Raw genomic sequence first — 23,429 nt, forward strand, 5'->3', positions numbered from 1 at the left:
ATGATTTTGTTTACCCTTGCATGCTGTGTGACCAACACTGAAACCACACGATTGAGTTCACTTCGACACTGATTTGGATGAGAAATAACTGGAATAATTTGTGTTTTTAGTACAGTAGTGAGGAATATCTAGACTTCCAGATAAAAAGTAGTACCATTAATGTACCTTTAGCATAAGTTATCTCACAAGGTTCCCCTTTTTAGTAATTGTTATAGGGGATCTTTAGTAATCTCATAAATAGTGTGTGATCAAAATTCACAGCTTGGATTAATCTTCATGTCCACTGTCCGGGCATGCTATGAATGAGTTTGGCTGGTTCTTCCCATTTATTTTTCCAGTACAGGTTCAGAGAGCGACAGAGAGAGAGAGAGGCTCAGATAGTGAACGTTGGGTCATACTTCTTGACTTCCAGCAGGAGGCGTTCTCTGTCACTGAGGGCCTGGGTGAGAGCAGCCTGGGTGTTCAAGAGGGTTTGTCTCTGTAATGGCAGGACAGTTGCATTGGTTAGTATCTGCTACGGCCAGTGCACACTTTGGCTAGGTGCTGTATGCCAAGTGGGCGGCTATCAGATTCTGACGGACAGCAACAGGCGTAATTACAAGACCATTAAACAATCTTGGCTACATGTCTCTGCTTTCCTTACTTAGAGCTGGCCAGTGTCAGGACACCAGTATTACAGCTGTGTTCAAGACAAACAGAGACGGTTACTGTTGAATTAAACCCGAGTAGAACCTGTGAAGAGGTTTAAATATCTTGACCAATACAAAGAATGAAAGAATCAAGGAGCCCTGTGAAAGTATCCCAATACAGAGTTACAGTATACAGCCTCATGGTTGGTACAGTGGTGATATTCATTCATACACATTACAATACTAAACAAAGAAGACCCTTTGTTTGTTGGATCCCTAAACTGTGAGTGCCATTCAGACACAAAGATACCAACGAAGTTACGTACTCCGTAGGCTGGGGATGTTTCTTAAACCTGTTACAATAAACAAGGGGGAATTTGGGTCTAGACCGAGGATAAAGATTAGTGGAACATATTACATTTCATTTTCCAGTTGAAGCCTCACGTTAAGTTTATTTTATTTTTTGAGGTATACCTGTATTGCTTTATATAACCAATGTTTTTGTGCATAAAGTCAAAGATGCCAAATTTAGTTTTTTAAATATTGTCATATTTTCTTTGCTTTCATTTTGTATAGAAAATATTAATAGTATAACTTTGCCATTGGTTTGACCAACCAGGCCAAAAATAAATAGATAAATAAATGATTTCCTATTCCCAGAGACAATAAGCTAAGGCTATGCAGTGTATAATACCGCTTGATTTCCCCTACCTCGCTGTGCTGCTGAACCGAACAGGAACTGTTTGGGTTGTCCGGGCCAGCCACAGGAACACCTGCTGAGGCTTTAGGGTCTACACCTTCAGCTGCACACAAAGAGGAAATGGTGAATATCACTTTCTGTTCATCTTTCTGAAAAGATATTGTTACAGCAGATGTGTTGTGATGAATTATGTGTGGTGTCACGGATCAAAGAGCAAAAACTTTAAGTAAAAAAATTAAGAATTTTCTTGCTCACCTCTGAGCCTCATCATGCCGTCTTCACCACGTTGTAGGAGCAGCTGATCTACAATGAATGAGGCTGGGACAGCTTGAGGGGCTGTGGGGTAGATTTTAGGGCTATCATCCTAAAAGAAAAAAAGGCACCCTCAGCATTAACCACATACTTCAACACTGGCTAGCCAGTATTGTTTAACTTTTACTCTTAACAGTTGATATCAAAATGTTGTATCAAACACCCACCTTCATAGTGATGGTGATGTTGCTCATGTGTAACTTCACCGGCTGACCATCAGCACCGAATTCATCTTCCAGAAAAGGGCCGATGTTAGCCACTGTGGAGGACAACAGCTCTGCCTTGAAGTCTTGCAGTCTAATGTCCAGGAAGCCCATAGACTCAGACAGAGCCGAGTGTCGGGCAGCAGACGGACCCATTTCTGCTCTCACGCAAACTGCTGGAGATCCCCTACTACCAGGCTTCTGGACCGGTCTGTCCGGAGCTTCCCAAGGTAGAAAGAGGAAGTTACATTGGTGAAACACGTTCCAGCATGATTTCCATCCTGGCACTTGATCAGATTGTTTTTAAGACTATGTGGTTCTATGTAGAAACAATATCATGATTAAGAGGCCTTTATACAACATAAGAGATGATGCAAATATGATGCAAATTCATAAGAAACAGCCAGCATAATCCAGGTTACCTTGAATGAGGCCAGCCAGCAGGTCAGATACTTTGACTGTGCCCATCTGCATGGTGCTCAGGTTCTGGGCTTCTAGAGCCACAACTTGGTCTTCTCCCTTTACTTCCATCGTACAGGCAGTTCTACTCAGGACCAGCAACAACACGGAAGACTGAAACAACAGCACATGAAATTCATTTATACACAAGTGTCTTGTTTAGTAGGAAATCCAAATAATACCACATCCACTGACAGTTCAAATGAATATACAATGATAAACTTAAGAGCTGTACAAAGCCATTAAAAAAAGTTAAATAATAAATGTACCAAAAGCAATGTCTATATAAACATATAACTCAACTATTTACATAGTGAAAGGGAGAGGGGGAAGATAAACTCATTTGGTCTCATTCAGTTGCGTTTACATTACTGTGACCTCATTGTAAAGCACAATTAATCAGAATTGTTTATTAAATCCATTACGAAACTTTAATCTATCAATGACATTTGAGAAATTAGCACGGTAACTCACCATATCCTGAGAAACGTCCTCTATACTTTGGGATAAAGAGCTGCTGAGGTCATTTGATGATCCTCCCGCTGTCCCTGGCGCTGGGCTGCCGTTTGGACGTGTGGACTCCATACCTGACTCGATAGAGACAGGATACACACACTTTAAGAAAATGTCACCTGTGTTGTACAGAGGAATTGCGGTTGGTTACTCTGTAGTTTCTTACCTGAGTCCATGAGAACAACAAAATTGTCACTGGCATCACTATTCACAGAGAGATTTTCGTCAGGCAGGCTTCCCTCCAAGATAGCGCTATCAAAGGAATGCTGGGAAGGCGACTGCTTCATGGACTGGTGGCGCAGGCTGGTAGCCAGAGAGGGAGATGACTCCTCTGTACGCTGGACCTGTTCCCTAATAACACACACACACACACACACACACACACACACACACACACACACACACACACACACACACACACACACACACACACACACACACACACACACACACACACACACACACACACACACACACACACACACACACACACACACACACACACACACACACACACACACACACACACACACACACACACACAGTGAGTCACTACAGAGGGATAGCTAGTAAAAGCATTTGGTGCACTCAGTATGAGTTCCAGTCACACAAACACTACGTAGTATGCTGCCAACAGCCCAGCAGGGGAGCACTTGCACTTACTTTGTCTGCGGACTGAAAAATTTGCCCATTCCTGAGCCACGACTCAGCATGCTAAAGGCGTCTTTTGTGATTGAAAACGCCCCTTTGGTCAGGTCCATAGAGGCACTGAAGGCATCTTTGGTGGCGTCCTTGGTGACATTAATGGCACTGGACAGCTCCCCCTCCAGGCTGAAGGTGGAGGGCTCGCGGGAGATGGCGGGGGAGTGTCCAGGTGTGAGGGGAGGCGAGAGAACGTTGGCGTCCTCTTGTGTTGTCAAACCATCCAACCCTTCCTCCACAGCCTCACAAGCCTCCTCCACCACTTCATCTGGCTCATCCTGATCAAACGCACTGGCTGTATTCATGGAGGACATGCCATTTTCTAACCCGCTGTCCTCCCTAACCAGGTCTGCATTTTGATGAGTGGGGGACATGTCAGAGTCTGTCATGCTGGGGCTGTCTGTCTCTGGGGTGTGGGGGACCTCTTCTTCTGGCTCTGAGGAGACCGGTGGTAACAGGAGGCCCAGTTCTGCAGAGTCTACCAGGAGGGCCAGACATACAGTAGTAGGTTTTGTCTTCTTGCCGTGAGCCTGCTTAACGTCCCGTAGATCCCGGCCTAACTCCGCCCCCAAGCCAGCCATGGAGTCCTTCATCCTCAGCAAGGCAACGTACTGGTAGTGGTTGAGCCACATCTTCACCGGAGTGATGACGTGGGCTAAGAAGTGGACAGACGCGAGTGAGGAGTCTTCCTGCTGTGCTCCGTTTGGACTGGAGGAGGAAGACGGCGAAGCGTTTCTAAAGCCAGAGGGCTGACACATCCACACAGACACGGCAAAGGGCTCCACGAAAGGTTGGGTTCTGCCTTTGGGGAATCGCCGAGCTCCGTCGAAGCCCAGGGTGACGCGGGACAGACTGAGGGACCAGACGTCCTGGCATCGTAACTGCTTTCTGTCAAGGGGTCGGGGCTCCGTCTCCTGACAGTGCTGCAGGAAGGTGGAGGGGACGGGGTGGAAGGCACTCCTGTCTCTGGGGTAAGGCCAGGGAGGGCTGGGCTGGAAGAAAGAGCAGCCGGAGAAGTGCTCATAGGTGCTGCCCAGGTCAGCTCTGGAGCTGTGGGGGCAGAGGCGAGTGTTGCTGAGAACCATCTGAGGCACGGTGACAGAGAGGGACTGTGGACGCTCTGGATGGTCCAATATGGAAGAATCCAAGGGGATTATCAGCTGTGGAAAAGGAAGAAAAAAATATATAAACCAGCAATTTACAAACAGTTTGTATAAAAAGCATTCCAGCAAGAGAAAAAAATTATTTGAAATCTAAAGAAAGACACTATTATGTAAAATCATTTGTGTGTTGACCTTGAGCTGAGTTGCGTCCATGCGGATGTCTACGTGCTCCTCAGCCTTGGTGCTGTCTTGCAAATGGTAGAAAGCTTTGACCTGGTCCAGTGTGTGCAGAAGGCCCCTGGAGAACAGATTGATCCACAGCACGCTGGCTGGGTCGACACACAGCTGGAGGCCGTTGAGCTGGGCATACAGGTTTGAGATGGGCACTGGAAGAAGGGGGAAAAGAAGGCCAGAGAAGCTGATACAGGACGCTCATAATGTAATCATTTGTAATGAAGGCATTAAACACACACACACAATCTGAATATTAACAAGATATTAAGAAATAAAGTTTAGTGTTTCTGTTACTTCTGGGAACTTTGTGAAATTGCCCCGAAAACGAATATTTTATTATTTTAAACGTATTTCTGTCATGTAGTTTCTGTCATGTAAATGTAACAAAAAAAAGTGCACACAAGTCTATAGATATGAGTCTATACTTCATTTAAAAATGGAGCTCCTTGTGCTTTAAGGAAAAATACTTCTAAAAACATTTTAGAGCATAATACTGTGTGTCACGAAAGCATTGCCCAAACTAATCTAAAACTTGAAATGGTGGTTAAAAACATATCATGATACCTGATAAACTGGGGTTGTCGGGAAAGTAGTACTCGGTAAACTGCAGGTGAACTGCTGGCACGTTGTCTGGCAAACGCAGAGTTTTGCGGTTGCAGGATAGTAAAGACTGGGTCTTCTTGTGTTGACGGCCTCTTGTAGACACCTGAGTGTTGAGGTGCAGAGGTCAGGACAGCCATGGAAAAATCAATAAATACAAGTTCTGATTTTCATTTATCTACTTCAAGCTAGAAAAGATAACAAAGAAAAAATTACTCAAATTACTCAACAGAATGCTGTCCTGTCCTGAACACAGAACAGGACTAAAAGCATCGCAGCATGAATTATCAGTGACTTCCTGTTAAAAAGGGGGAGACCTGGTCGTGTACAGAATTTCCCCCGGGTCTCGTTTGTTCTATCAAATAGGGAACTACAAGTGTCTTAAACCTAAAATAACTCTGTAACTATAACGTCCTTTGATGATGAATAGTCTGAAATTGTCCAAGTGAAATTGCAGAAGCAGTCTGAGAGTGTAATTCTCAACCTCAGGGGAAAGACACTGGAGCAGTCAAATGAAGAAACATAAATAGGTTTCTGATAAATCCTATTCCTTAGTAATGATATTTCCTTGACATAAAAAAAAAACTGATTACAAGCCTGTTGTTATTAATACAGCACTTATTAAACACACATGTATGTTACAGTTACCCAGAAGGGCAATTTTAAATACCCTCAAACCAATATAACATATTGGCAATAAAATCAACATTTTATTCTTAAAAGTAATCACTGATGTCTAAATCTGTTGATGTAAAGTCACCTCAGTCACTAGCTATCAAAACCATGCTTCACACACACAAACACTGTTTATACTTATCATTGCCATGGTTACCAATGTAATGTATTTCATGAATGCAATCCACAGCAGGAAGCTGGTGGTTATGTCTGAGAATATGACATTTCTTTAAGATAAAAAGATAATAGTTGGAGATATTTGTCCCGGTTGTATGATTGATTGAAGACAGGAGGTTGATTTGTTACATTTAGGGATTTTACTTTAATAAACCATAATATTAACACTATATGTGCCTATTCTAAAATTGTCAAAAATGCGTCACAAAACATGTGATGCCTTTTCACTGCTAAAATGTTCTGAATGCAAGGCGACCTCTAGCCCACATCTTCCACAGAGAAACACAAGTCCTTAGGCCCATTTAATGAAGTCAGGGCTTCTGTTAGAGCAGGTTAATCAGATCAGCTGATGGTTAAAGCTTGCCTGGTGAATGTCCACGTCATCCATCCTGACCACCACGCAGCTGGAGCGCAGCCTCTTCAGTGACGAGCCTGAGGGAGCCGTGACAGAGGTCCTGCTGGGGCCGGGGGGGGTGGCCTTATTGGGACTGGACTGTCCATCTACAGTGCGTGCATGGGAGAGAAAAAGCTTTGTGAGAGGCAGAAATGACTCACTCACACAGAAAAGTCAAGTCAGCTTCCTAGTGAGATCACGACTTTGATGTTCAGAAATATTTACACAGACTAGAATTCATGTCTTTCTTATCATTAAAATGACTGAGCCATATGCTAATTTGTATGGGGGATGGGGTCATAGTTTCATTGTAGTTACTATGTAGTCATTTGTGGTGTGATGAAGGCAAACAAAGTATTTGTTTTATTTTACTACACACTTTTTCACAGGTTTTGTTTCATAGCTATTTTGATGACATCTGAGCATCTATCAGTGTTTCGCTGTCATACAAAAAAAACTAAAAACTTTTACGATAATTCTGCGATCGTACCTTGACCTGTCTTTGCGTGGGAGTCCGAGTTGGCTGGCTGGGGCACCTCTGCATTTGGCCCAGGGAAGCCAGAAGCCTCTGCTCTCCTCTGGAACTCCTGCAGCAGTTTCCCAGCCCACTGGGCCTGAGCCTCCATGGCTCCACTGTGGCGCTCCCAGTGTCGACATCCATCAGCTGTACATGAGCAGCGGCAAAAAGGCAGTTATAATCAATCATCAGATAACATTCTCAACTCAAAGCTAAAGACCTCTGATAAACATGGCACAACTCTAAGATCGAAAATAGAAGAGTACAATACGGCCTGTATACCAATAGTTGGTTGTCCAGCTCTTTTCTGTATTTAAAAGCTACGTATATGTTTACGTTTGTTTCTATTTATTCAGCTGTATGACAGTGTCTGTAAATCTGTCTTGTGCACTGTGTAATTTAAATGCGAACTACTGAGAAGTCAAATTCCTTGCGTGTGTCAACAACCGAGGCCACTTTTCCAAGCTTGTATTTGTGCACACACTATGTTTGGTTATATTTACACACACCTGCTATGTATAAAGCTATATCTTCCTTCTGTTGTAATTCCCTTCAAAGAGCATACTACTTCTTCTTCATTAAACACAATAGCAAAAACAGAAGTTTGTTTAATTGAGCATGAGCAGCTCCAGAGGCGTCTGTGCTGCTCCACATTCTACAGTTGATGACTTGCACAAAGAATGAATAGCGCAGGCCCACACTCTCCCAGGCCATTAGCCTGCTTCAATAGTAATCCGCCTGCAACAGCTAGTCCTGAATGAATGCTGTAGAGTGGGAACAGGACAGAGCCTCTGGGTAAAAACTGCATTCAAGTTATATTTCAGAGAAAGGACCAGTCATCACACTTACCAGGTCTGTGGACGGGATAGTAGTCAAAACCCAGCTTCCTGAATGTCAGCTGCATGGCGCCCTGCAAGCCCGGTGGGGGAGGCTCATCTAATGCAATGTCACATGACGCTCGTTAAAATTCGGCTCCACTGTGATCATTTTTCAAAAAGCTTTACAAATCCTTAAATTATACAGATTACTTTCAGGAAACCATCTTGTCTTCATGCTGAAGTAAAACACCAATAATATACCTGAATAGCAAGACGATAAAGACAGTGTTTTTATTTTCTTTTATGGCACATTGTGAGTTATTATTTTCGACTTACCTTCGTCCATTGAAGAGCTGTCGTTGCATATGTGTAAGTCTAAGCGGGATATGAAGGTGTGGTAGGAGGACTCCTTGACATCATATTGATCAAAGTATTGGCTCATGTTGCTGGGGGTGCCTGTAGTGGTAGTGGGTGGGGGCTCGGTCCAAAGGCTGTGGAGGCCAGGGGATGGAGGCGCCGTCTAGAAGAAAAAAGGTAAAACATTGATTTTAACAAAGTGATATGGATTTTTTTGCAACTAAATTATCATGGGGGGAAAAAAGCAAACTTGTGAAACAAATCTTGAGAGACATGACTTTAGATTAATGAGGCTTATATTTTTCCAAGTTGGCAATGCCCAAAATATTGATTTAAAACCTATTATGAAGTCTGAAGGTAAAACCCCTTCAAACATAATATTTTTCATTTTTCTTTTACTCCAAAGAATCCATGAGCAGGAAGGATGCAGGACCTGCATGGATTGAGCAGTCGTGCTCTTCCTCTGCTGGGCAGACTTCTCCATGGCCTCGCTCAGGGATTTGGCGTAATGGATGATGGCTTTGAGCTGGGAGTCAGTCAGAACCCACAACAAGTCGTCCAGAATGAAAAGCAGCTTGGATGCCAGCACGTTGCAGTCCTTTATCTGGAAAAGAACATCAATTAACAAATAAGTAAGATTACGCAAAGTTTGGGATTTTAACTAGTTCAGTTACAGAATATTAGCTGGATGTCTCACTCTGCGTTTTAGTGCGATGCGGATGCGGCCCTGGTTGGTGATGAGCCGTAATGGCGTGCTACCGAGGTCCTGTTCGTCGCTCTCAATCGCATCCGCCTCGATTCGCAGACTCTGCCAGTTGATTTCTTTGAAGGTCAACACCTGAAACAATAAGTCAAATCATCCAGCTATGATCAAATACAAAAACTATGAGACATAAAATACACCATGTCCTGCCGCATATATGGAATGACTGGAATCTGCTTGGCAAGCCAACATTTTCTCTGTAAGAAAGGGGAAGCTAGAGAATAGCATTGGGCCTGAAATGTTTGGACAGAGCAAGAACAGGCAACACACACATTTCTTTATTTGGACTACAATAAATTTACAATTTTGAGAGGTTGGTCCTCTCATTAAAAGTCCCAGCAGCTTATTAAAATCTTAAAAAGCAGGCCAAAATAAGCATACACTGTTTCCAAAAACATAAATAAATACAACTTCTAGACAGAGGGTTGAGTAAGGAGGGAGATGAAACTGTACCTCTCCTCTTTTGGGGTCGGTGACGCGGGTGTAGCGGAGGTCGCTGCGCTGCCATTTTGGGTCGAGGCTGTTTCCTTGTAGCTGCCAGAGCTCAAAGGACGCGTGGAAGGCACGGGCCTGCACTTTGATGGTGATGGAGTTGATCCTAACAGACATGCCCTCCACCACTTTCTCTGCAAAGCCGTACTCGCTGTAACCACACAATGGAAACATGAGCAATGGATATGACGACCATATACATGACAAAGGATGCTGAGCTGAGTATTCAACATCAGTGAGGTTAACATGAGATTCATGTAGGCTTACCTCTGGCCTGCTGTAATAGCGATAGGAGAGGGGCCATTAGGTGGTCGCGGCTCCTCACATGTCCTCATTTCTACCTCTACCTTATCCAAGAACTGCACAGAAAAAGTTATTAAAAAACAATAATACTCAGTCAGTATACAATTGAGAAAGGAGGAGAAATAGCCCAAGATGTATTGATGATAACAGGATAGATAGCACAACCTATGGAGCAGTATGACAAAAGAGTAAAGTAACTAGAGTATGTGGGGCACTGCATACTCAGTCATGCCTGAGTCGGATGTAAACAAAAGGAGAAGCTTAGAACTGCAGAAACGTGCAAGAACTCAGTAGGAGGATGGAGACTCTTACCAGGCAGATGGGGCTTGTTTTCAACTTGGTCCATTGAATCTAAACAGACAAGACAGCAAGAGTCCACAGAGTCAGCCACAAACAGTTTATCTGCACTGTTTATTATGCACAGGGCAGTAGGGCACAGTGAACATCAAACTCCTCCACCATCCGTGACTCTGTGCTACAACAATAACTACCATGCTGTCATATTTGGAGTCATGCTGCTGTTTTTACTCAATCATATCACTGTGGTGGTGAGCCCAACAAAATATCATGTTATAAACAGCAACTATCTCAGAGTTTGTATAGACAAATGTAACAGTTAGGGAGGTTAGCACGAGCCATGTATGATTATAGAAAGACAATTATGATATAACAGAACAGGTGAATTCCGGCAAAAAAATTTGCAAATGAGAAGTTCTTACTGAGAGTCAACAGTGACGAAGAATCATACAGTACAGCTGTACACATAACACAAGTACATCAAATTATATGTAACTACACTACAGCAACAACAAAACTAATATTATGACTGGCTTTAGATTTTAAACTTTTTTTAGATTTTATTAGGATTTTTTGAGGACACAGGGCTATGCTGAGACAGTATATCTCCGGATCAGTGTAGCCTCTGGCATTTTGTGTCCCAGTGAATTACGACTAGCCTCTCTATTATAAACAACCGAGTTCTGGTCTGAATGATCATAACGTTTGTCATCAGGGCCTCCAGCAGAGCTTATCTCTGTGGTTCGGCTTCTGCTCATTTCCTCTACGATATCGGTGCACTCAAAGGCAAGCTATCTGGTATTAGCGAACAGAAAAAGCTTTGTTTGCATTGAGAAAAATAAACTGTGAGACAATTCCTTTTATTGTACAGGCTTCGTGTTTCAATAGTCTTCCTCGGAAAAGGGGGGACAACCGCACCTGTCAGACGGGCTACACAATCAGGTTTGACTAGTCAATAAATAGCATACCCTGATGGCGGCTTTGTTGCAGTAGACCCGGGTGACCGCCAGCCAGGTGGGCAGGTCCAGCATGTTCTGCAGGACCTCTTCATCTAGCTCCAGGTTGGACAGCTGCCCCTCGCCCTTCAACGTACTCAGATTGATCTTGTCCGGGGATAGATTCTTGGTGAACCTAAGAAAAGAAACCACATTAAAAAGAAAAAAAGTTAAAAATAAATAAATAAAATACAAAAATAACACAAAACATTTTACGGTTGACAGATTGGTTAACCGAAGAAAACAGACTTCACGGTCTAAATCTGGAGGAGGTTCATATAACTTTTATCAGGTAGACACCTGACATCATCAGCATACGTCACTGATGATTGATGATGATTAATTATGCAGCTCTGATAAGATGTTTGTGAAGAAGTAGTGCAGCTGAATGAGTCATCCTTGAAAAACAGTAGCAGTCTCTCCTTAATGTATTCACACAGCTGTACTCACAATATGTTAACCTCTTCTCCAAGGCCGCTGAGCCAAGAATAAGCAACAACCAGACGCACGGTGAATACAGAAATGTTTGAAGAAAATCAATTTGTTGACTAATTTAATTTCACATACACACACACACACACCACATGACTGAAAACCGTTCTGAGAAACCCCCATGACATTTTAGACATCGACCTAAAGATACGATGTTTATAAAGCAGCTCACTAAATGTCAAGCAAGACAGCTACAGAGTGACACTCACAGTTTGTTTAATGATGTTAATTATACTAATGAGATGACTTGTGGATTTGGTCCAGTTTATTAAAGCATTTAACATGGTTAGGCCTAATGCCACGCTGCACCTGATCAGCATAATAGGCCAGTCAATGCTCGAGCTTCACTTTGACACTGAGCCACAAAATAACTGCTCAACACTCCTTCCATTGTGGGAAAAAACCTAGGGCATTGTTTTCCTCAAATTAGCTATTGTTAGAAATTGTTATGAAATAAACAGTCAATGCAACTCCCACATCCTTTCAAGGGCCTTGAATGAGTCAAGCTTGAGGTGTAGCGCCGGTTCACGTGTCCGAAAGTACAATACAGCTATGACTCAACACAGTACAAAATTGTGCACTTAAATACAGTTTCCTTTTGGAGTGGCAGAATGTTAAGAAGGTGTTTGCTGGTATTCATTATCAGTCTAGCAGTAGAGCAAAGGTTAAAAAAGAATTTAAGGTTAATTACTAAGATTAGCATGGTTTTAGGAGAACAGAAATCGCAGAGCTTATCAAAGGCAAGAATGAAGTCATTGTACAATCTTTGGCAAAAGCCCCAGTGTTTGGTTGGTGTTGAAATAAAGCAATAGTAAGATCATTCTCAGAAGATCAAAACACAGGAATTCCCACAGAATTCAGAAACCCCTCGGTGATTAAAGAAGTTAGTTTTAGGCTCCGTTGGTGCGTTTGCAGCAAAGTAAAACAGTGGCAAAGAACTTAAAAGAATATACACAAAGAATAACTGTTGTAGCAGGAATACATGGCAGGTAAAACTGAATATACAATTTGGTATTACAGTGATTTATGATATTATAGGACCATTGCTACACAGAGCCAGATACATATTCTAGAAGTATACATTTTTTTGAAGTACAGAACGAGGGTCCATTTGGTTTAAAGTTACAGCAGGATGCAACATAACTGAGGAGACGCTAAGAACTATGAAGCCCATTTCCTATGGAAGAACAACATTATTGTGCTTGCATGTCTACATAGCAAGTGCAAGTGTCCACTGTGTCCTATCTGGTATAAACATTTTTTTTTAATCATTCAGTGACAGAAACAACACAGGCGGAGGAGAATGAGAGGTCAGTCAAATAGAAAGCCTGGGATTAAGCACACACCTATTGTCTAGTCTGATGATTCACCCTGTCAAGAGGGACCTTTTTAAGACACAGCAACCTCACTCAATCCCACCCAAACTATTACATAAACGAATGGTCAGCAGTACCAGACTGACTGCAACATGAAACACAAACACATTCTGACACAATGACATTTTTTTTTTAATGAGAAAAAATAGCAGGATCTGAGCATCATCATCACTGTGCAGCTGTGGAGAGGATGCTGAAGGTGACTGGAATACAATTGAACATAAATAAGATAAATACACAGCCTAATGTTACATATGTGTAACGGAGTGAGTGGTAGGTGGTGGGATATATGCTTATCAGACTAAGATTGAGGCAGCATTTATCCTCCCAGGACATAAAGATGTTAAACTGAAATATCCTACTTCATCTATAACTCTTATAAACTATTTAGATAGATAGATAGATAGATAGATAGATAGATAGATAGATAGATAGATAGATAGATAGATAGATAGATAGATAGATAGATATAATGCTTTTTCACATTTTTATTGTCATGTAGGCTATATATCAGACCCTTCAACGTTCAACATGACCTCAAAAGTAAGCAGTGGTGTTTGGGCACAGCTAAGGTATTAGGCCTATTGCATCCATCACCTGTCCTATGGGCTACCCAATGCAATATAGAGGCAGAATGTAGCGTGTAACAGTATTATTTAACATGTGCACACACTAAAGTGATGTGTTCAACGTAATTAGGTTCAGGTGATTTGTTGCGTTCACTGCCCCTCTGCTATAAAAATGTCCTAACGTTATTCTCATGTCTCTGCTCTAACACAGCGTATTAGGCTACATTTGATTTGAACCAACATGAAAATCAATGTAGCTACATGCAGATAGAAAAGATTTGCGAGAAGATTTGCCGTGCTTCGGCAGTCAAGTTAAAACCATCATCCAGCTGGGCTAACCGGCTAACAGAGACAAAAAATGACACTTACCTTGACAAATGTTTCAGAATTTGCTTTTTGATAAGTCCGGCCATTTCTGCTAGCGTTCGTGTCGTACACTAACATCAGTTTCCCCTCTAAATTATACAAAAGATACTAGCTCGCGGGCACCTCTATAGTGACCACAGCCCTGGTAGCTGTGTGCATCTTTCTAGCCGCTGCTTGCACAGCACAGCCTAGTTGCTATCTAGCTAGACGCCGGGCAGCCGCTGACCCCCTTTCTCTCTCTCACACACAAACATACACATTCCCTACTACACTGAGAAAACACAGCAGCTTACACACACATAGTACAATAACGCCCTCTGCTGGACGTTTAGGATACGACAGGTGGACAACAATAACGAGGTATATTCATAAAAAATAAGAGAAAATATAATAATAATAAAAATATGAAACGTAGTATTATATTATATATATATATATATGATTTTATTCAGGACACATGAAGATCCATAGTACAATGTACAAAAAATAGAGTCAATACATAAATAACAACAAAAAGCACACCAATGCATGCAGATTAAAAAGAAATAAAATAAAAATAAAATAAGAGATCAGCATACAACACTTGCAGTATACAAAGATGCCCTCCAATGTCTCCAGAGTGAGGATGAGAACCTGACAGAGCTGAGCCCAGGCTTGGCCAATGCCTGAATAATACTGTTTTGTGATGCTGTCACTCTACATATAAAACGATACATCAAATTCCTAATTAAAGCATGACAGGTAGGCACACCAACATTTACAAACATTTGACTGGCACTATTATTATATATTATATAGCCTCTCAAATGTATACATGAAACAGACGTTTTATTTGATTTATTATATTTGTTATTTGACATTAATGAAATAGAAATATTCCAAGGTTATCCAAAAAGTTTACTTTTGATCGTGAAGGCACTATACAAACATAAATTAAGAAGCATTCGAATAACACTTAACAAAACACAATTAAAGCAGTGCAAAAATAAAAAAAATATTGTCAGATTCTGTGCTTAACAAAGACAAGAGAATAGATAACTTTTCAGAAACATAAAATCAACAATATACTGACAAAAAAATCCACAAATAGCTCAACAACGCATTCCACAGATAATTAAAGGTGCAGTGTGTAATATGAGATCATCAAGAAAGTTCTAGAAAGTTCTAGAATGCAACGCTCCCTGGGTAACCCCACCCCTTTTGAATAATAACAGAAGCTACAGTGGCCTTCAAGGACAAGAACAATTCTAAATTTTAAACAATGCACCTGAAGACATTCCAAAAACATGGATTCCTCCATAAGACTTGCCCTCTCAATGCACAAAATGTAATATTCATATTTGTAATTCTCCGCTCAGGAGGATAATTCAGATTATTGGCAGTGGTGATTTTACACCAATGAGGACATATTTATGAATGAGGATATTGATTTTAGCAAATAAATTACTTAAAATGTTACACAGTGTCCCTTTAACAACAACATTTTAGTACATTCAATCAATACGGATAATATCTAAACCCTTCATGCATGCATGCATTACAAAATAAACCTGTTAAGGTTTTTTTATTAATTAAGTTATACTTTATGTATATCAACCCGATTAATAAAAAGTATACATTATGTTAAAACTATATAGCCTAATACAATATAGGCTACAATATTAAAATAACAATATGAAATCTGATCATACAACTTCATCATCAAAACATGTGCATATTCCTTTTATAATATTTCCATGGCATATCCACATAGCCTACAACAAATACGCTTTTAAATAGCCTAAATGTCCACTTTAGTGACCACTGTGCATGACATTGGTTAAGTTAATTACTTATTATCATTACTGTAATAGGCTACATAATCTATACACCTGTTTAAAATATGTGAAGCCTTCAGTGAAGCACAGCCCAGTGTTTTCTTTTCTCCAACCAGGCCTGTGTGGCTCATAATAGGTTGAGGCACTGAACTCCAGTCATGTGACATGCGCACTGACTCGGCCCTGTTGTTGACTTCTGTTATGACAAGCCGAGGCCTCGGACTAAATTAGGAGCGAAGCCCCCTGTCTCTGTACGGGCGATTTCGCGATGGAGGGCATGGACCTGGACCTGGACCTGGACCAGGAGCTGATGCAGAAATTCAGCTGCATGGGCACAACAGACAAAGATATCCTTATATCGGAATTTCAGAGGCTGCTCGGGTTCCAGCTTAACCCCGCCGGATGCGCCTTCTTTCTGGACATGACCAACTGGTGAGCTCGGTGACTCGTCTGGCCTGCTGGGTGGCTCATGTTAGATCATAGATAGTCTACTGTGTAAACTACGGCTAGCTTTCCCACACATCGTTTTTAACCATTCAAATGTATTTATTCGTGGATAGCAGTAGAGGATATAATAGGAGGTGTTGTCCTTGTTTGTGATACGGTGTGAAAGCGTTTACGTTTTGTATGTAAGCGTGGATACAGTGGTGACAGCTAACGACGCTGTAGTAACGTAACTAGCGTTAGCTGAGTCACCGTGTCTCCCACATTTGATTGCCTGTCAGGGACACTTTGGAAGGTAGCTTACCTTATTAAAATGCTTATAAAGATAAATACATTATAGCTTACACACAAGTGTGTGTAATAACATCTGCGGTACGTGAATGAAACTACGTTGAAGTCATATTTGTATGTGAATGTTCGTGGTTGTGACAGTGAGTTGTAGGTTGGTCAACACTTTCAAAATAAACCAAGCACGAGCTGACCAGCCAAAACCATTTAAAAGTTTAAACTAATGTCTCGCAGTCTGTATAGCTCTGTTGAGCCACGTGAGGACCCGAGTGAGACACCCCTCAATTTCGCGTTATCGATATCTTGACCAAACGTTAACGAAATGTCTGGCCGCTGTACCGTGACCACAAACAGTGGGTGGGTGCTGTTTATTACGTAACCGTCCAACGTTACGCGTGCAGTGAAGCTCAAAGCTCATACAGAGATTTTGCAATCCTAGTGAATCTTTACCAAGGGCTTCTGCGAATCCTTAAAAAGAGAAGCCTTTGAATAAGTGAATCTAAAATAAGGCCTTTATTGGCAATAAAATGTCTTAAATCAATCTTTCAAAAGTCTGCTATTACGCAGATAAGCATGGCATGATCATATATGGTCAAGTGTTAAAAAGTCTAAAATCTAACTTGCTTTTAGCTATAGTACCTTGTTACCTGAGTGTGGCTGGCCAAAATGTTTTTATCTGTATTTTTTTCACAGACTGAGAATACTTCACAAGCTGTTGTTGGAGTGTATTGTATTCTTTATTATTTTTTAAGCCCAGGCTATAAAGTGTGACTACCTGTGACTTATTTAGAAAATGAAACAGAGAAAAAGTCAAAGTAAGTCCTCGTGTCAAAACGAAAAAGAAGGTGTTAGTGACAGAGAAGGTCATTCAACTCTTTTCTTAAATGCACTGTGCACATATACAGTACAGTAGCAAGCCAATGCAGCTCTGTGGGAGATGACAGAGATAGTGACTGTGGCCTGTGGGCAGTGCAGGCTGTGGTTGTGTCACGTGATGTGGTGTGAGAGCTCCTCTGCAATGGTCTTTCTAAAAATATCAACTGCTGGTTTATGGATGACCACCAGCATGTCAGGGGAAACACCCACCCACATTTTCCCTGGGTCTCTGCTGACATCTTGCTACAATATATGCATTTGGACCATTCATTTAAATGTCACAAATGATGTCAGTAAGAATTCAATATTGTTGTGGAAAACAAATATTATTATCAATTATAGGAGCATAGTGGAAGTATTCTTCTTTAATTGCTCTTGTAAAAGCTGCTCCTGTGCTTTCCACATTCAAAGTAAAGGGGTTAAAACATTATTCGACAAAAAGAAAAATATTGTTATTACATTATTTTTCTACAACAATGTTACTCGCGGTCCAGACTAATGGGTTATGTTTAAAACAAACAACTCATATTGTTTGTCTTAAGTGATTGTAATTTAAAAATATTTGCGTCTTAGACTTTTGGCTGGACGGAACAAGCTTTTCAAAGTAGTCATAGCATGCTTGAGGACATTCTGGAAGGCATTGCCTACAGTTAAGAATCTGTGATGATCTAATGCCAACAAAATGATTTATGTTTTCTTTATGGAATTGTTAGTATACACTTAGGAACAGAGGCCAGCTAGGAAACAGGATGGGATTTCATTCATATTGAGCAAACCCGGGGTTTCCCCCATACAAATGACATATTCTACTACTCTACATATGTACTGATACCCTTGATTTCTGCTTTTCCTTGTCCCAGGAACCTACAGGCAGCCATTGGAGCCTACTATGACTTTGAGAGTCCTAACATCAGTGCACCGTGCATGTCCTTCGTGAGTGATGTGACCATTGGTGAGGGAGAATCGGTTCCACCGGACACGCCTTTCACAAAGACCTGGAGGATAAAGAACACGGGTAAGTCTGCTGCTTGAATAATACTATTCATACAATATAATACAAAAGCTGTTACCAGGCCACGTAAATGAGAAATAAATACACGTACATGCAGCGTTCAACGTAGCTGTCTCTGTCTCTTCCAGGTCCGGAGTCGTGGCCTCCCGGGGTATGTCTGAAGTATGTTGGAGGGGATCAGTTCGGTCATGTAAACATGGTGATGGTGCGATCACAAGAAGCGCAGGAAATCGCTGATGTCAGTGTGCAGATGCAGAGCCCTGTGGCACCTGGCATGTATCAGGGCCAGTGGAGAATGTGCACAGCGACCGGTCTTTTCTTCGGAGGTGAGGACAGCAAACATTAACGGTTGCATTTCAGTGCATAGGCTCAAGAGCACACTATTAGTCGATAGACAGGAGAATAATCTGCAATTGCTGATCTGTTTTTCAAGTGCTGCATTCATCAGTAATAAGGCAACAGTCGTTGCAGAAGATAAAGTGCTGGATAATTTTGTATGCGTTTACTTCAGTATTAAAAAAGATTGGATTGGCCATTCTATTAGCAGAGATTAAATTCATCATTGATTTATGTCCTGAGGAAGATAGCGACGTGTATGATAGATCCCACCTGGAAGTCCCTCAAGTCTTGCCTACCTAAAATTTAAGCAGCACTGGGATACTCAATTAAAAATTATACTAGGCATTAATATTTAATTCAGGCGTTTGTAGTGGTAATTCCTCACTGAACCCAATCAGTCTCCTAGTGGATTTAAGATAAAAAATGAATGGCAGAGATGGAGCACTCAAAATCTTTTGGTGGAGGATATGGTGGGTGTGTAGTCCAGTTTCATTTGACATGATTGAATTGGACTTGTCACAGTGCTGCTTAATACAATCGTTTTAGTTGGCTGTTAATGCAAGGTAGTTTAACATTTCCACCATATACAAAGTATACAAGTTGGCACTTAGCACTAGTGAGTGATAGTGACTTTTGTTCAATCCTAGTCACTCAACATTGTTTGTCTCTATGCTTCTCAGATGTGATTTGGGTGATCCTGAGTGTGGAGGTGGGAGGCCTCCTCGGCGTCACGCAGCAGCTTTCCTCTTTCCAGGCCGAGTTCAACACGCAGCCCAACCGCAGCCTGGAGGGAGACTACAACCCCTTCGCTTCGCCGGAGAAGAGCAAGTGCCCCAATAGCAACAACAACAGCCTCCACGACACCAGCACTCACATGGTCACAGAGGAACATTGGCAGGAAAGTGCCGACGAGCTGCAGCAGCAAGATCAGAACGGACTTTCACACAACTCTGTGGATATAGTAGCAAATAGTCTACAAAGCAATCTATCAGTAGTCTCTTATAACCAGGTAAGGCACACCAAAAGGGCCATGGAGATGCTCCGTAACTAATCAATCACAGCTTGGACTAATTTTACATTTTAAAGAAAAATGAGAGTCCACTGTCTTTTAGTTTAGACTTTTAGCATGCAAACTCTTGCTAATCAGAACATAAAAAAGTACAGCTCTGTGTCATCAACTTTGCAGGCATGGGGTAAGAAACCAAAGTAAAGATTTTGACCTGATAATGGCCTTGTAGAGTATCATTATTATCATCAGAATTGACCTTGATTCAATTAGATCTTTAAAAACAGACAAAAAAGACATTAGATAAATTAATAAATCAACAATGCCTTAATTTGTATTAAAATGTATTTTTTTTCAAATTCTTTGTATCCGATATGGTTACATTGCAACATTTAAGTAACAAATTATATTATTGGCTTTTTAGTTTTAGTGTATCCTAAAACTAAATTTGAAAAAAAAATATATATATATTTTTCAACATTTAAAGTAGTCTTTTTTTCTCTGGACTAAAGAAGTCATGTTTTGTGCTAAATTGTCCCCAAACTAAGTAATTGTTTTTCTAAAGGTTTTGGTTATCGTAAAACTGAGTGGGTCACTATGGGTAATTTTGGATTCATTGGTTTCATAAATCGATGCACTAAATTCATTCAAATCCATCTTGATATTTGCTGAGGCATTTCATGTGGAGCGGCAAACAAATACTGCCATCTACAAATCCATGCTGCATGGATAGCTAAAAACACCTCAAATATGTACAAATATAGTTCAGTCCAGCTTTAGTTGAATAATTTAGCTTTTGCGTACAAGCAGTAGAGGCAGTATTTTTCATGGAGTAGCTTTTTCCTACGTGCTATATTAGCTATATGGCCAGCATTTTAGCTGTACATATAATGAAAGTTATATTATATATTTATTATTATTATTTATATATTACAGTATGTACAAACACAGCGTGCCAGAGACACTTAAGTCTTTGTGTCATTTAGCAGATGTCCTACAAATCTTGCAGCCCTACTATCTTTGTATATTTAACCATTTCCCTTTCTTTGCAGGGTATACAGGAGCCCTATCCTTTTGGGCACTCTTAAAATCATGGGACTAGTCACAGTGAAGCAGCACTAAACCGCACCTCTGGAGTCTCGTCACACCAATGAGAGAAAGAGGAGGCTTTATCAGTAGCTGGTGAAGAGTGTGGTGATAAAAAAGATTAAAAAAACTTTATGCAAAGTCCAGCTACAACTTTGAGAAACCAGAGGCCAACGCTCCTGACGTGCAGCTCAACCATCATCCCACAACCCACTGTATGCACGCGTGAATGCTAAGTTAAAAATGAGTGCTATGAGTCCTTTGAGTGATACCTTCTTCTTTTTTTTCCAGATTTTTTTTTTCTTTCTTTTATTTAGTTGTCAGAGTGCAAATGAAACAATGACAGGAGTGTGTATTTGTGATATTGTGTGTATACGTGTGTGCATTGTGCAACCTGAAAGAGAGACTTTGGAGGAAAAGCCATTTATTTTGCCAACTGATTCTCCGGTTTCTGCCCTGACTTGGTTTTTCTAGACCGGCTCCCTGTCTCTGATACAAACCATTTATTAGAATAATTAACTTTTTATCATCAATTTAAAAATACATGTTTTAAGAAAAGAGGCAGAACTGCACCCTTCTGAAATATATTTTAAGCTAATATAAAAATCCGTCAGTTTTTAGACATGGCTGGTGCATCGAGGCAATTGTTGCTTGGTTGTTGTAGTACCTGCAATTTTAGATGCAATGTAATTTTTCCCCACCGGAGGGAGTCGGCCGTTACTCTAAAAAACAAAGATAAGATCAACACTGATAAACAGAACTCTTATATATTTAAAGTACGGCTCCTATGATTTAAGGCTAGCGAAGTCTTGATCATTGTGCAGGAACATTTAGTTTTCTAAAGCTAGAATTTAGAGCCAACGATAACTATGGTGAAACATGACTTTTTTGAGCTACTTACTGTAAATAGAGTCATTGTTTGCACTCGGCATATAGAAATATATCAATTAAAATAGCAGAGTATTCATTATTGGTAGCAATGCAGTATTAGAGATTGTCTGAATCTCCAATTTAGCTTAGTTTCCCCTGCTCGCATTAGATTAAAAGACACAAATATAACAGGATTGATACATACTATGCCACGAAACATTGAATTGAAGCCATACGAAAGGCAATAAAGACGTAACTTCACATTATAAGATGTTTTTTGTTACCCTGCTCTGTGTTGTCATTTTAAAGCTGTCTTGGACTTACTTTTTATCAACTTAAGTTGAATGTATTTGATGAATGTAGAAGAGGATAATGTTTTTTTTTTGGAAACCTATTAATTTACCCAAAGATTCAACATTGTATATTTGCATTGAACTGGCAGTTTTATTAATGTTATTATAGCTCTGAATTCTCCTGTTTGTTGTATAAATTATGCTTAGGAAGTCCCACACTTCGAGTTTATAATTTGATAAGCTTCTTCAAAACATACACATTTGATCCTGTGCGCTCATTTCCCATGCAAACTTAACCACACCAGTACAATTACAATAAAATGACAGAATTACGTCGTCGGAAAAATTGTTACTGAATATTGACTATTAACCGGCTGATCTGTGCACTGAGCTATGTGACTTCCATGACAATGCCTTTGCATACTTTTACTTCTCCACAAGTACAGTTAAGACCTCAGGGGGATTATCGGCTCTGATTTTATCTGTGGTCCACAGCCAGGGTATTAGACCACCTTGTCAGGCAAATACCCTTTTCTTTTTTGGCACTAACTGTAAGCCCCATGGCTGTTGACAAAAAAAGCCAATTTACACTATAGCATGACATGTGGGTGCATCTCTATGGGCTATGGGTATCTCTATGGGCCCAAGCTCTTTTATGGAACATTTACAGTCCAAAATGTTAACTTAAATCTTCTCTCCCTGCCATCAAAGGCCTTGGCTGTCGACGCCAATTCAGCAAGCGCAATATAGTATTTTGTTTTTAGTGCAACATCTCTGAAGTTTCCACTGGCCAGATTGCAGAATGAATCAGTTGGCATTAGACTCATGCAACAGCACATTTATGAGAGTGAGGAAGTGCAAACAGATGAAAGCTTTTTTTCCTGTGTGTTTGATGAATGTTTGTATGATTAAATTATCACAAAACATAACTTCACTTGTCAAAGTATTGGCTTTTGTGTCGTGTCACAGCTTTTATTTTTTCACCATGTGCATTTTTATTCTCACCACATAATCAGTTATGGTTACATTTCTCTTTTTCTTTTTATACTTTTTAAGCACTGTCCATGTAGGCTACATGACGTGACATCCAGATTACTCTCAGAAAATTGAAAAAACTTTTTAAATCTAAAAAATGTCTTTTTTTGTACTTGCATTACTTAGCGATGGTATTGCACCATAAGTCCATAAAATCCATAAAATTATTTTAGTCACTGGCATGCAGCCATTTAACCAATGTTCATTTACAGTGTCTTTTAAAGATACTTTTTTTTTTATATAAAATGCAAATAAGCAGAAAATTCCTGCATAGTAAAATTCACTATTTCTTAAAACACACTTAATGTGTATGCTAG

At 40.6% G+C, this 23,429-nt stretch overlaps 2 protein-coding genes across 2 annotated transcripts; one reads left to right on the forward strand and one right to left on the reverse strand.

The window, feature by feature from the left end:
- Positions 1-338: 338 nt before the first annotated feature.
- bltp3a (bridge-like lipid transfer protein family member 3A) lies at positions 339-14,093 on the reverse strand (the record flags this gene model as incomplete). Its single annotated transcript, XM_080030836.1, has 21 exons — positions 339-478; positions 1,341-1,432; positions 1,585-1,693; positions 1,809-2,065; positions 2,267-2,417; positions 2,778-2,890; positions 2,947-3,167; positions 3,480-4,678; positions 4,814-5,007; positions 5,420-5,561; positions 6,672-6,808; positions 7,192-7,365; positions 8,068-8,154; positions 8,373-8,556; positions 8,827-8,997; positions 9,091-9,231; positions 9,610-9,799; positions 9,916-10,007; positions 10,264-10,302; positions 11,217-11,379; positions 14,050-14,093. 21 exons carry the CDS (start codon positions 14,091-14,093, stop codon positions 374-376), a joined length of 4,005 nt encoding a protein of 1,334 aa, XP_079886962.1. The 3' UTR covers positions 339-373.
- Positions 14,094-16,062: 1,969 nt separating this feature from the next.
- Positions 16,063-23,006, forward strand: LOC307252755 (protein ILRUN-like). Its single transcript, XM_080030525.1, has 5 exons — positions 16,063-16,295; positions 18,332-18,486; positions 18,612-18,809; positions 19,503-19,831; positions 20,881-23,006. Exons 1-5 carry the CDS (start codon positions 16,132-16,134, stop codon positions 20,914-20,916), a joined length of 882 nt encoding a protein of 293 aa, XP_079886651.1. The 5' UTR covers positions 16,063-16,131; the 3' UTR covers positions 20,917-23,006.
- Positions 23,007-23,429: the final 423 nt, after the last annotated feature.

The sequence above is a fragment of the Ammodytes marinus genome, assembly GCF_949987685.1.
Source record: "Ammodytes marinus genome assembly, chromosome: 7".
NCBI classification, from domain to species: domain Eukaryota; kingdom Metazoa; phylum Chordata; class Actinopteri; order Uranoscopiformes; family Ammodytidae; genus Ammodytes; species Ammodytes marinus.